Consider the following 15,335-nt stretch of genomic DNA (forward strand, 5'->3'; position numbering starts at 1 on the left):
GTATATGTACCACAGCTTCCTTATCCATTCATCTGCTGATGGGCATCTAGGTTGCTTCCATGTCCTGGCTATTATAAACAGTGCCCAACAGCACTCCTTAATAAACATGCTCCATGCTAAACTTTGTTTCCTAGGGGACCTAACATGCAACAGCTTCTCCAAGAAACAAGAACCAGAATTTCCTGTTATAGGAGTCACATGACTTCTCACTGTTTCCAGAGACCCTCTCAAGTGTTTCTGAGAAGTGTCAGGGCCCAGATGAAGAGCTGGGTGCTCCTTGTCCTGGTCACCAGGATAGCATCTAACCATTTGAATTTCAGGTACAGAAGACTCAAGAGAGAGGGTTAACTCAGGCCTGAGTTAAGTCCAATGGTGTCAGATTCGGAATACAGATATCCTGCTTCTTACGCTTTGCTATTTCCCTTTTCCCTCCCTAGTCATCCTTCTGAGGCCAGAGTCTGACTCGAAATCCTGATCTTGAATCCCAACTTTAAACAACCTACAAATGAGTGAGGCAACTGATTAAAATTTTCAGGCTCACATCTGATAACACCATTGCAGTGTGATTTTAGTGACTGAAAGGAAAAAACAAGACCAGAGAAAATGAATTTGAGTGCTTTTATTTCAGGTTGACTTTTTCCCCCTCATATTTTTTATCAGTTACAATAAACAGTCACAATATGTCAGGGAAAAATAATCAACACGTCCATCAGAAAACAATTTTGGTAGTTTTTAATGTGATTAAGTATTGTATGAGTACTAACAAATGAAAAAAAATCAATACTTATATATTCCAAATTTGCAAATTTTTCTACATCAAATTTTAATTATCTTTTAACTCTCTACAATCATTAATATAAAGTAACTAAAAATATGATTCAGGATATATTTCTTTATAACAGTTTGAAAATGTGTGATGTTTGGTTTCCAATTAGATATCTATGAAGACTTCATCTATGCTAACCACTTAATTAGAAAAAAATATTCAAAGTAATAAAATGTCTAAATATTTAGTAGGGAAAGCAATTAAAATTTATATATTAAGAACAGAATATATGGCATTTTAATCAGAATATATTTTGCTTCCTCTTTCAGCTAATATATTTTTCAGTCAGCCCCAAATTGAAGCTGTATGTTATCAGCAATTGCTCAGATCACTCTCAGTATATAATCTGTTATATTAAATTACCTTACTTAGGTTACTGTTTTAAACACTGTGGAGACTCAGGTTACCTCTTAAAGTTTTTAGCTATTGATTTTCAAATCTTCTTTGTGAATGTAAGCTTCTCAGAAGACCAAGTATAATCATGTTTCCTGCCCAATTGGTCTTTTCCTTTGATAACCACCCATGGTTACTATATCCGTCTGTCAATAAGCGTTTAATGAGAAACTGCTGTGGGGCTGAGGCCACTACCAGGCCCTAGAAGCAAACCAAAGGTTAGGTGTGCCTGGAAAAGCTTACAATTAATCGAGTTTTCATGGGCATAATAAGCCAGCATATGTTTGCTTAATTTTCATGTTTTTAAATAGCATTGACAAGATGTTTTTCTAGGGGTAGCATTGGCTTTGACACCCCCTTAAACTGATAAAAAGAAAATAGTTCCCATTAAGTAATAATTTGAAAATGGCAGAATTTACTTGGAAGCCTATAGGATAGTCTTCTAGGTTTGAATATCCATAGATCACATTTACAACATAAGGTACTGGAACTTGTTTCCTAATTATTCATCCATTAAATTAAAATGTGTTCTAATCCTTTAAGGATAAAGATCTTTTAAGAGTAAAATGTCAGGACATTTTTGTGATTTCCTCTAACTAGTAAGACAGGAGGGAGGTTCTTCGTGAGGATTTCCAACCAAGCCATGTACAACCAATCTGATATAGATCCTTTTCTTGCCACTGGAAGGCTCCTGACAGCATGGAAGAAAAGTAAAGAACAAACATGACAATTAGTACCAACAGATCATCATTAGCTATCTGAGCTATATAATAACAAGTAGCCTAAACCTTATATATGCCTCCTCCACAAAATGAAAGCACTGAAATTATTTTGAATATAGATGTTAAACTGAGATATTTCTCAGATAATACAATTATTTACAAACCAGAAACATAGACTTGGACACTGTACTAGAATAGAAAGTGTGGAAGTGAAAAGTGAAAGTGTTAGTCGCTCAGTCATGTCTGACTCTTTGCCACCCTGTGGACTGTAGCCTGCTATACTCCTCTGTCCATGGAATTCTTCAGGCAAGAATACTGTAGTGGGTTGCCATTCCCTTCTCCAGGGGATATTCCCGATTCAGGGATCAAACCTGGGTCTCCTGCATTGCAGGCAGATTCTTTACCATCTGAGCCACCAGGGAAGCCCATTAGAATAGAGGCAAAGCATAAACAGATTTTCACTCTTTAAATAGAAAATGTGATCAACCAATACCTTTCCCCGTTTTTCTGAGGGGAAAATGATTTTTCCTAATAGTTTAAAGCTCTTATTATATTTGGGAGAAATAGCTACTTGGGCTCTATCACTCAACTCAGGAGACCAGTCTATCTCTTAGATGAATAGTCTTCCAGTGTAGACCTTGCTTGAAGACATACTTACCCTTGTACCTAGGAGTTAGATAATGAGGTATAAATGTGAAATTGCTGGCTTTCATGTTTAGCAATGAATCTCTAGATAAGCATTCATATTTCCAGCAGGTATACCCCTAATATTTGTGGGGTGGAGGACAAAGAGTGGAAATGGAAAAGCTCACTCTTTTTTCTCCTGCCCTGGCCTCTTCCCACATGGTAAGGAGCCTTGAGAACATGCCAGGGACTCCACACCTCAGGAGCAGCTATCTAGGGAAGGGGCCTGTGAACCTTGGCCAACTCTGGGCTTAATTGGCAGGGAATTCCAGGGTCAGGTTCCTAGAGTGAGGTCTAGACAGAAAATAAGGGTTCTAGGTGGGCATGTGTCGAGGCCCTTTCGGTGGGACATGTCTGGAGCAAAGTCCATATGGAGCCCTCTAAAGCCCGTGGGCCCCAATTTCTTAGAATGGTATTTATTTTCCCACATGTTCCAAATTTAACTTTCCACCTGAATAGTTTTGAGCTTTTATGTTGATTAACCCACGTACCTGAGATTTCTCTGTAACAGTCTTAAATGTCTGCAATGATACTTACAGGACTATGAGATTAGCAGCTCTTGAGTGCTCCTGTAAGAGTTCGTTCAGTCGAACTTGGCGGTAACTCTGTGGACAACATTCAGATTTTGTTGAGGGCAGTTTCCCAGAATTATGAATGAGAATTTATCTTTTTTCCTCTAATTATAGACAAGTAGGAAAGCCTCATTAAAAAAAAACACCTTTTCGTTCAGGTTTGGAAACCTACAGTGTTTTAGAAACTCATGGAAAATATTATAAATATAAAGAATAAGACCATTGTGCTATGTTGTTAAGTTGCTAAGTCATGTCCAACTCTTTGTGACCCCATGGACTGCAGCATGCCAGGCTCCTCTGTTCATGGGATTTCCCAGGCAAGAATTCTGGAGTGGGTTGCCATTTCCTTCTCCAAGGGATCTTCCCGACCCAGGGATTGAACCCGTGTCTCCTGCTTTGCAGGTGGATTCTTTGCCACTGAGCCACCTGGGAAACCCCATTGAAGTATAGTGGCTTATTAAATTCTAGAAGAAAAAGACAAGCAAGCAACATGGATAACAGTAAAAAGATGAGAATGGCCAGTGCTGGGGAACAGGTTTGCAGTGGAAGAAACCTAACCTAATCATGATACTAATTTGGTATGCTAAGAACATAGATTATACCCTAGTCTAATCTTTCTTTAAACTCTTTGATTTTTACCAGCACGGGAGACTGGTTTCAATGAAAGAGTCACCAAAAGACTCATTTGGAAAAATAACTACATTAACTATTTTGCAGTGATGAGAGTAATATTTATTATTACATTTCACTGGTTCAGAAGCCAAGGCTTAGATAAGTGATTTGTTCAATTATATGAAAAGCTTTTGTTAGAACCAGGCACTTTGTCGCTCAAAGTTTATGATTCTTAGCTCAGTATTTTTTCTACTAAATTTGAAAGGCTTTTAATATCTCCTGCTCTAATCTGTTCCAACTTCAGCTCCTAATATGGCTTATTTAAATTTTGTAATTTAGAGCTTCTTGAGGCCCTTTTCTTTGAATGTCTAATCTAATTCAGATGGTAGTCCTTCTGCCTTAGTCTTCTGTCCTTGCCCTCTTCATCATCCTCACTGTTGCAACTCCATTCAGTTCAACCCAGAGGCAGGTAACTTCCATCTTGCTGGGTTCTCTAGAAAAGCTCACCATTTCACATCCATCCTACAAGATGTTCCAGATCCAACTTGCATATTCATTGTTCCAGTTACAGATTTTCTCAGATCCCAATGTAAGTTTTTATAGCTAATTTTATAAGGTTAAAATTCTTTATTGTGTCAAACTGTGAGCAATCTATATTTACTTTGCATATGTATTGACTGAAATTATTTTAGTCTGATGGGTCTGTCTCCTTTTCTATAAAGTTAAATTGGAAAGAAGACTTCACAATATGTATCAATAGCCTGTTTTCAACTTAAAAAACTTGATTTTATACTAAAAAATGAAAGCAGTTTTCTAAATCCTCACTTTCAATAACAGGATTGAAAAAGGACTTGAAATATGCAGAAACCCTAGATCGTGAATAAATGAAATTCTGTAATAGATACATTACTTCTTGATCTTTAAATCAACTACTGTTTTCCTTTTCAGCTAGTTAGATAGCAAAGTAAAGATTAAGGAAGAAAAGTCCTTACCTTTTCCTTGACTGCTTCCAGTTCTGCATCTGTAATTTTCCACGGAGTTTCTCTCTTTAATTTCTCAGCAGTTGTTAAATCTTTGCAGCTTTCATGGAGACGATATGGTTCAATCATTTCTTCAAAGACTTTCCAGCTGAAATTGGAATTATAAAAGAGGCTCACAGTGGGAAACTAACTCATTATTTCACAGATACTCCAGGTGTGACTAGGTATGCTGGCTGCAGAATCAGAGCTGAATGTCATGCAAATCTTCTAAGAATTATCTTTGCAGGAGACTGTGAGTAAAACCATGGCTATCATAGTGCTTCCCTACCCGAGGAAAGACCTTAAGGGGTATGAGGCCTTGATAGCCTACTAGCTATTATTACTAAATCCTCAATATAAACACACAAACACATAGATGGTAATTACTCTGCAATTACATGTTCTACATAGTATAGTCAAAGGCACAGTTTTAACGTAGACACGTTAGCCCATAAATGAGTTTCCATTTGCTTATTTTACAGGTCCTATGGGAGATATTCATGAATTAATGTAGGAGATGAACCAGCATCCCTGAGAGGTGGATAGGGTTGCCCTTCTCACCTTTAGCCCACATGGCAGCTCCCGCCTTATGGCAGGAGGCTGTGGGTAGGTTGGAGAACAGTGAGTGAGTTTAATGGCTATAGAACAATCTGAATGTTTGCCGTAAATAATGCTGCCTTTGTCCTTCTGCTGTCTGATGTTGCTGCCTGAGATGTTCAAATGGCTATTGTTCAGGTGCATATTAGAGGAAAGAACAAAAATCAATAACATTTTAAAATCTGAGGCCATTTTAGAGCAATTAAGAAAAAATCATTGACTAGAAAATTAGGAGCAGTATCTCAGAACTGTAGAACATTTTAAAAATTGCTGAAAAATCTCATTCTTGTCTGTCATAAGAATCTCATAATATTTATTTTTAACATGATAGCACAAAACAAAACGTAATTTATAGGAGTAGTTGTCTTCCCTATGCTACTATAAGATGATCTCAAATATAAATAGTTTCCTTTTGTTTTATATATCATGGCTTACTTAAAGCTTAATAACTTTGGAATGAATGATAACTAGGATTAATGTGCTTTTAGGTTAAGGAATTAAAGCATGAAGCAATGATTTCAGTTTCCCAGATGGTGCAAGTGGTAAAGAACCTGCCTGCCAAGGCAGAGATGTAACAGACATGGGTTTGATCCCTGGATTGGGAAGATCCCCTGGAGGAGGGCATGGCAACCCACTCCAGTATTCTTGCCTGGAGAATCCCGTGGACAGAGGAGCCTGGAGGGCTTCAATCCACAGGGTCACAAAGAGTCAGACATGACTAAAGTGACTTAGCACAATGATTTCAGTGGCCTCATCAGTTTTCCTGATTTAGGACTTGCAGATGAAAGTACAGAGATTACTAAGGAGTAGTTTGTTCCTACCAGTGTGCTGCTGTTAACAGATTGAAGAGATACTTAATGCAGTAGATTTCTGATGCTTTGACTTATTCAGAATGGTAGACAATGACTGGGAAGGAATAAGACTGATATGCCCAATTATTCTTTCAAGCATGCAATACTTTCATCTGCTATTCCTCCCAACATTGCTGTGCTTTTAGAGACCTTGGTGGTCATCAGTGCAGAGGTGCTGGCCTAGGAGAGAAGAGCCTGGGTTCTTGCTCCCATTCTTCCGTTGTCCTCCTTGACCTAGATAACCTTGACAGGGGTAACAATGGCTGCTCAGAGCTGGTGTGAGACTGGTGCGAGTGTTAGTATGATGATTTGGATGACCATGCTCTGAAAAGTATGCAGTGCCCTGTAAAAGCAAGATATTCATTTTACTCAACAACCACAGGACTGAGGTTAGCAGTTGATGGTTTCTCTGTTTAAGCTTTACATACAATTATTTTGATCAGGGATAAGAGTTTTATTTGCATCTCAGTCCAGGTGCTTATTGGAAAGAGCACTTCAAAAATAGTTTCCTAAGAAATGGAAAGTGGAATAAAGATTGTTTGCTTGTCCTCCCAGGCAGCCATACTATGTTTCTCCATTGTAGTTTGGATGGGAATGACTCTATCCTCAATATCAGCCGGTCAGCACAATTCTATCCCTTTTGCCAGCCAGATTGGCTAAATTGGGCACATAAGCCAGGCAAGCTTGATCTAGCATTTCACTGACCATAACGAGTGGCTCATAGCTTGGTGGTCCAAAGGTCGTTTTAGATTTCTATTTTGATTCTCTATTAAATCTGGTCATTCTTATTGTTTCAGTTGTTATTTAGTTGCTAAATTGTATTCAACTGTTTTGCGACTCCATGAACTGTAGCCTGCCAGGCTCCTCTGTCCATAGGATTTCCCAGGCAAAAATACTGGAGTGGGTTGCCATTTCCTTCTCTAGGGTATCTTCCTGACCCAGGGATCAAACCTGAGTCTCTTGAACCTCCTCCATTGGCAGGCGGATTCTTTAGCACTGAGAAACTAGAGAAGCCCATGATCATTCTTATTATATCTTAAAATTGATTCTAGAATAGTTTAAGTATTCAGTTCAGTTCAGTTCAGTCACTCAGTCATATTCGACTTAAATATAAGTGAGAATTAATTCAATTAAAAAAATTTACTTATAGCTTTCCTGCCTTTCCCATCCTTGTTCCTCATAATAAGGTTAAACTGCATAAAAATTTCCCCTAAAATTCATATAAAATTTCTTCTCGCACATTAATGTATTTGTTGTTTTTGTGATCACACTAGCATATTTAAGCTAAATTATCTAGTTAATTGCTTCCAGTTTCTCTTTGATTTCTGTTTAATGATTGCTATCTTTTTGGCCTATGACTTTTAATTCAGTCTATACAATAAAAAAAGAAATTTAACCACAAGAGCTTTTCAGTTTCCCCTGGCCCAATTGTTTTCTCATTAACTTAGCTTTTTACTCCCTTTCACCCTTTAGTTCAGTTCAGTCGCTCAGTCGTGTCCAACTCTGCGACCCCATGAATTGCAGCACGCCAGGCCTCCCTGTCCATCACCATCTCCCAGAGTTTACTCAAACTCGTGTCCATCGAGTCGGTGATGCCATCCAGCCATCTCATCCTCTGTCGTCCCCTTCTCCTCCTGCCCCCAATCCCTCCCAGCATCAGGGTCTTTTCCAATTAGTCAACTCTTCGCATGAAGTGGCCAAAGTACTGGAGTTTCAGCTTCAGCATCAGTCCTTCCAATGAACACCCAGGACTCATCTCCTTTAGGATGGACTGGTTGGATCTCCTTGCAGTCCAAGGGACTCTCAAGAGTCTTTTCCAACACCACAGTTCAAAAGCATCAATTCTTCGATGCTCAGCTTTCTTCACAGTCCAACTCTCACATCCATACATGACCACTGGAAAAACCATAGCCTTGACTAGATGGACCTTGTTGGCAAAGTAATGTCTCTGCTTTTTAATATGCTATCTAGGTTGGTCATAACTTTCCTTCCAAGGGGTAAGTCCAGTCACCATCTGCAGTGATTTTGGAACCCCCCAAAATAAAGTCTGACACTATTTCACCTTCTATTTGCCATGAAGTGATGGGATCAGATGCCATGATCTCAGTTATCTGACTGTTGAGTTTTAAGCCAACTTTTTCACTCTCCTCTTTCACTTTCATCAAGAGGCTTTTTAGTTCCTCTTCACTTTCTGCCATATTTATAGATAACGTTTCTATGATAGAATGTCTCCATCAAGATATACTCATGTTTTATGAGTAGCTGAAAGATCTGTTAAAGGCAGTTGAAGGACATTTAACATTAGCCTCCAACATGGAAATCATTGACGGTGAACTATTTCTAACATTGTGTGAAAATGGGTGATCAAGGAAGAACAGCAGTCAGGAGATGGTTGTTAATGGTAGACCAGGGCTGTCTAGCCATAAGGCCCCTGTGAAAGCTGAAGTTGAGCCAGCATTGTAAGCTTTGGGCTCTAGGCCTGGGGTTGCATCAGGCCACTGAAGAGTTCTATTTCTCTTATTAAACCACTCAGTGGATTTGCCTTTTAAAAATTATCACAAAGATTCCAGGTGTGGTCAAGTGTGAAAGTGTTAGTCACTCAGTCATGTCCAATTCTTTGCAACCCCGTCAACTGTACTCGCCAGGCTCCTCTGGCCATGGAATTCTCCAGGCAAGAATACTGGAGTGTGTATCCATTCCTTTCTCCAGGGGATCTTACCGACCCAGGGATGGAACCTGCGTCTCCTGCATTGCAGATGGATTCTTTACCATCTGAGTCACCAGGGAAGTGGCCATTTGTGAGATTTACTGAATGACCATTTTCTGTTCTAAAATTTATCTTCAAATACTGGAAAAGGCATTGCCAGCATCAGACATGTGGCTGTTTTATGAAGTAACATGGCATCAGTTACAGCAGAAACTGAAAAGAGAAGGATGGCACTTCTAGCACACCTCTTCTTGGTGGCTTTCTGTCTTCATATCAGGATACATTAACTGCAGTTATTCTGGTAAGAATTTTTTTTCCTTGCATCTTCAAGACCTTGAAATATCACAGAGAAAATCTCCAGAACTGTGAAAATGAATTAATTTTTTTCCTGAGAAAGGGAAATAGATCTCTTCATTGTAGGATGCAGAGCATATGTAAGAAACACCAAGTCAGAATGGTATCTAAAGTCAAATTTAGATACCAGGACAAAAGTACAAATACCTTGGTCCTTTGTTTCTTATGACTATGCATACAGTTTTCTCCTTGAGAAGAGGAAACCATGGAATAAAGGTCAGGGGTACGAAGATGAAGAGTGTCTAGGCTGTGATGGACACCCAAAGAAGGAAGAGGCATGGTTAGTGATGCATCAACACCCTCAGTGATAGAATAGAAAGGATGGGTATACAGGTGACCATGGCTGCTGGGCAGAGACTAGTACAAAACAGAGGGAAGGATACAGAGACTCGGGGAGAGAAAATCATATCGATGGGTAAAGAGGCAAAGGATATAGAAACAATTTAACCAGCAAGCACAGACAGTCCTTAGCTGTTGCAAAGAGAAATAACAGCAAGAAGAATTCAGTTACAAGAAGCAGGTGACTGATCTGTGGCCAGCACTGAGCCAGGGCTTATAGAGAATCCTAATTCAGTAGGGGACACTGTAACTATGCTCCTGTTGTTCTTCAGTTGCTAAGTCATGTCCTATTCTTTGTGACCTCCATGGACTGCAGCATGTCCTTCATTATCTCCAGAGTTTGCTCAAACTCATGTCCATTGAGTTGGTGATGCTGTCTAACCATCTCATCCTCTGTTGCCCCCTTCTCCTCCTCAACTATGCTGTAGACAACAGTAAATGGTCCCGTACTGGCAGAGAGCTGGCAGGCTGTGGTCTGGTGCTAAGTGGCACATACTGGGGAATCATTGTACCTGCTGTGTTATGGAAGAGAATGTGTTTCCTCCAATTAGAGATATAAGATGAGCCAGTTTGATCACATCACTTAAGTGCCAAGGGGCAATGACTTAGGAATTAAAATTCTTCAAATGAAATGTGCAAGGCTACCAGAGGTTACTGCATGACAACTTAGTTCATATAAAAATGTTAATTCCATTTACCGAGGAGAATAATAAATGCTTTTAATTTTTCTTAACTTTATAACTGTAGAAATATAGGAATGAAGGGCATTAGTGGTATTTATGATATAAGAAAATATTACATCATAATAATCCAGGTCAACCCTGTCAATTCTAGCTTTCTTATTGCAGTTAAGACAGTTTGTAAAGCTGTTTTAACTGACTCATAGCCTTAGAGGAATCATGAATACCCTCAAATGATGTCATGTTCAAGGTTGCCATTTGGTCAATAAGAATGCATCTTAAATCTGGATAATTTTCGGTTAGTTACTAAGTTCATCTGGGATAACAATGAATCAGAAGAAGGATAGAGCAAGAAGGTTTGAGGAATGTGGAGTTGCAACTCATCAAGAACTACAGGAGGAAGGAGAAATGGTGGTCAACAGAAATGAGAAGAGGTCTAAGAGTCTAGCAAGGACCTATGCCATACTGAGACCTTTGTGTCTCCTGTTCTCACCCTTGGAGAACCCATGCCACACCAAATCAAGTGTACTAAACTGAATACAGATGCAACATTAAACATGATTTTGAATGGTAAACTATTGAAAATATTTTCTAATTGTGAAGTCATTGCTCTAAATATTTTAATTTACAATCGGTTGTAATTTCCAGACAATCTTCTTACACCTCGGGAAACTTCTGTGAAGATCTAACCTAAAAATTGTTTTCAAATATGATGGACTTAACAAATTTAAAAAATAATGAAGTTAAAATGATGCTGTTTTGAAGGCATTTAAACAATTATTTCAATTTTTTTTTCATTTTAAAATTTTGAAACCAATACCTTTCCTTGCCAGGTTTCAGATAGTTTAAGAAATCCCCTTTGGGGGCTCTCACAGCCTTCCCATTCAGGATGCCCCACCAGTAACTTTAAATAATGTAAACTTACCCTGACTGCTCAGGTCAGAATTTTCTGAGCACTGTTGCCACCATAGAAAGCATAATGTGAAAGGCAATTCTAAAATGCTAACTAAACAATGTTTCCGCAGTTCTTCTCAAGCTCATCGTCACCTTAAAAACTTTACCTTCCGTTAGAACCTGATAGCTCTGTGTCATGATTATTTAAAATCCCCTTTTATGACATCGTATCAGGAAGTCACAGCAGTAAACCCGTAACGTTTTAACCTTCTAATAATCAACACAAAAGAGGAGAGAGTTTACCATGGATAAACAGTGGATCTTTTAAAATATTTCATACCTTTCTTTGTTTGGCTTAACGTTGATGTCACCAATGACATGGATGTCTGCAAATTTTATCCTAAATTTGCTCAGAAGGGAAGCCATTCTGAAAATACAAGACAGAAATGCTTCATCATTGAATATTTAACTATTTCCAATCAAAGAGTTTTGTGTTTAAGACATCAAAAGCAATCATGTCTTATTTCAGCTTAGCTTTTGGACAAAGGCTTTGGTTAGTATTTGATTTCCATTGTAGTACTTGATGAATATGGATAAATGTGGACCAAATTATTCCGCCGAAGGCAAAGAGAAATTTCTGTAGGTGCAGTCACTGGAAACAGCAAACCCAGCTCTGCATTCATGTTTCAGAGAAAAGGTTGTGGCACTGTCCACTCTTCCTTATCATTTGGGAAAAAGAGAACAAGTCTCAATACTTATTGATGACTGCTGATAATGTCTATAGAGTTACTGACAATCTACTGACAAACCAATAATTATTATATATTATATCATTGTAGATTAAAAGTTTTCCCCCTAGCAACTGAACATTCTAATATAATTTCAAAGTTACAAAACATTATAAAAGTAGTGCAAAGAAAGCTCAGATTCACCAGTTGCTTATGTTTTGCCCCATTTGATTTGTCATTCTCTTTTTCTCTGTCTACATCTGTCTATATCTTTTTTGCTTGCTGGCTTTCTATGTCCTACCTATTAGCCATTTTAAAGTAAGTTGTACATATCAGGCCCCTTTACCTCTAAGTACTTCAGTTAATATTTCCTAAGAGCAAGGACATTCTCTTTTATAAACAGAGTACAGTTTCTGAAATCAAGAAATTTAACATGGATGCCCTGCTACTATCTTATCCACCAACCATTTTCAAATTTCATCACTTGTATCAATAAGGTACTGGAGGCTTTAAGAAAATATAAATGATTGTAGACCTCATGTTAGTTTCCATTTTAGTATAATTTTCTTTAAGAGGAATTAGATATATATAATAATACGCAGGTCAGGAAGCAACAGTTAGAACTGGACATGGAACAACAGAATGGTTCCAAATAGGAAAAGGAGTACGTCAAGGCTGTATATTGTCACCCTGCTTATTTAACTTACATGCAGAGTACATCATGAGAAACGCTGGGCTGGATGAAGCACAAGCTAGAATCAAGATTGCCGGGAAAAATATCAATAACCTCAGATATGCAGATGACACCACCCTTATGGCAGAAAGTAAGAAACTAAAAAGCCTCTTGATGAAAGTGAAAGAGGAGAGTGAAAAAGTTGGCTTAAAGCTCAACATTGAGAAAACTAAGATCATGGCATCTGGTCCCATCACTTCATGGCAAATAGATAGGGAAACAGTGGAAACAGCATCAGACTTTATTTTTTGGGGCTCCAAAATCACTACAGATGGTGACTGCAGCCATGAAATTAAAAGGTGCTTACTCCTTGGAAGGAAAGTTATGACCAACCTAGATAGCATATTAAAAAGCAGAGACATTACTTTGCCAACAAGGTCCGTCTAATGAAGGCTATGGTTTTTCCACTGGTCATGTATGGATGTGAGAGTTGGACTGTGAAGAAAGCTGAGCATCGAAGAATTGATGCTTTTGAACTGTGGTGTTGGAGAAGACTCTTGAGAGTCCCTTGGACTGCAAGGAGATCCAACTAGTTCATCCTAAAGGAGATGAGTCCTGGGTGTTCATTGGAAGGACTGATGCTGAAGCTGAAACTCCAATACTTTGGCCACTTCATGCGAAGAGTTGACTAATTGGAAAAGACCCTGATGCTGGGAGGGATTGGGGGCAGGAGGAGAAGGGGATGACAGAGAATGAGATGGTTGGATGGCATCACCGACTCGATGGACACGAGTTTGAGTAAACCCTGGGAGTTGGTGATGGACAGGGAGGCCTGGTGTGCTGCGATTCATGGGGTCGCAAAGAGTCGGACACAACTGAGTGACTGAACTGAACTGAAATGAATAACTTTCTAAGAAGGGGGAGACAATGTGAAAAAATGACTAAGAGCTGAAGAATTGATGCTTTTGAACTGTGATGTTGGAGAAGGCTCTTGAGAGCCCCTTGAACTGCAAGGAGATTCAACCAGACCACCTTAAAGGAAATCAGTTCTGAATATTCATTGGAAGGACTGATGCTAAAGCTGAAGTGCCAATACTTTGGCCACCTGATGCAAAGAGCTGACTCATTGGAAAAGACCCTGATGCTGGGACAGATTGAAGGCAGGAGGAGAAGGGGATGACAGAGGATGAGATGATTGGATGGCATTACGGACTTGATGGACATGAGTTTGAGCAAGCTCTAGGAGTTGGTGATGGACAGGGAAGCCTGGCACACTGCAATCCATGGGGTCACAGAGTCAGACACAACTGAGCGACTGAACTGAAGAGCCAGTCATTATTTTGTGACTTCTGAAAGTAGCCATTCCAGAAAGGGCTAGGACTTAGGCATGCCATGAGGAACTATGGGCTGCCAAAAGTCATTCTCCAGATTTCCTCCAGAGATCTCTGGATGCACCACACTCTTGGCATGCTTTTTGCTCTCATAACTAGAGATCAACACTCCATGACTAAATAAATAAGAAAGGAACAGACTTAGCACCATGGGACTTGGCTTATTTATTTATTTTAATCAGAAGAGTTACCAACAGTCACCCATTTAAACACTTTCAAACTACAAGTGAGAAACTGGGGGACCCAGATAGGTACAGTAACTGTTGCAAAGTCCTGCATCTTGTCAGTGGCAGAGCTGGGGCTTGGACAGGGTGCCGTCTCTCTGTTTTCTTCTAAGTGTGCTAGGCTAGAGGGACTGCCTCGAATTAACAGGTTTGAATCTCCCAGAAGAAACTGGACAGAATTTGGACACAGATGCCTTCAGGCTCTTCCTTTCTTGGATGCATTTACTAGTCAGAACAAAATAAACATTATACAAGATAATGATGCTCTCACTGAAGACTTGAGACGGGCTTCCATGCCAAATGCTTATTGAAAGCATTTGTGGAAGGGGATAAAAGGACTTGAAGACAATGATTAGGAAAATTACTCAGATAATTTATTGACAGAAACCAAGCAAGCCTAAGGGCTAGTGTGGTGACTTTTTGCCTTTAAATTTATTGTGCCTCAAAGACACTTAAAGTTTTTTAAAAGTAAAGCATTCAAGCAACAAACATCCAAAATGCTTCAACAAGTGATAAATTACTTACGCAATTTTTTCTTCTTCAATGCGATTTATCTTCCCTCCAACATAGATTCTTAATTTACAGTCTTTCCATTTTTTTCTGAGAGTCAAGATATAGGGGATAAGGAGTGTTAACCCTGAAAAAAAGAGTAAATTATGACAGAAAGGATGAGCATATCCAATTGAAAGGAAACAAATAACTTTATATCTGTATTCATTTCCACACTCATAGCTCCTAAATAATTTAAATCTTTAGAGAACACGGAAATGTTATTCTTTAACTGATACCGTTTTCATATACCTTCCCATGCAGTTTCTTAAATTTATCAACAAGAAGTTCTGCTCTCTAGTGTATATTCTGGAATTTTTTACCTCCATCATCAAACAACCACCAAACATCAATTGTGCCTTTTCCCTGCTTCTTTTTAAATTGGGTGCTGGCTTCCACCAGTTTCTGGTTGAACTCCCCAACATGCATTGACTGGATTGTGTTAATGCCACTATCTGTAACGAAAGAGAAAGTAGTACATTCATTTGTCTTTTGAGGAAAGAAACAAAATAACTTGTCA

The 15,335-nt window shown here is 38.9% G+C and overlaps 1 protein-coding gene across 4 annotated transcripts in view; it reads right to left on the reverse strand.

Moving 5' to 3' along the window:
- Positions 1-604: 604 nt before the first annotated feature.
- Positions 605-15,335, reverse strand: part of SLC12A1 (solute carrier family 12 member 1) — an 89,765-nt gene continuing 75,034 nt past the window's right edge. For all 4 annotated transcript variants that reach the window (XM_043472064.1, XM_043472061.1, XM_043472062.1 and 1 more), the window contains exons 22-27: positions 15,139-15,270; positions 14,792-14,903; positions 11,591-11,677; positions 4,802-4,937; positions 3,163-3,230; positions 605-1,910 (exon numbers count right to left, since the gene is read on the reverse strand). In XM_043472064.1, coding sequence (XP_043327999.1) covers positions 1,775-1,910; positions 3,163-3,230; positions 4,802-4,937; positions 11,591-11,677; positions 14,792-14,903; positions 15,139-15,270 — 671 coding nt within the window. In that variant the 3' untranslated portion in view covers positions 605-1,774. The remainder of the gene's footprint in view (positions 1,911-3,162; positions 3,231-4,801; positions 4,938-11,590; positions 11,678-14,791; positions 14,904-15,138; positions 15,271-15,335) is intronic.

Source organism: Cervus canadensis, chromosome 6 (genome assembly GCF_019320065.1).
Source record: "Cervus canadensis isolate Bull #8, Minnesota chromosome 6, ASM1932006v1, whole genome shotgun sequence".
NCBI classification, from domain to species: domain Eukaryota; kingdom Metazoa; phylum Chordata; class Mammalia; order Artiodactyla; family Cervidae; genus Cervus; species Cervus canadensis.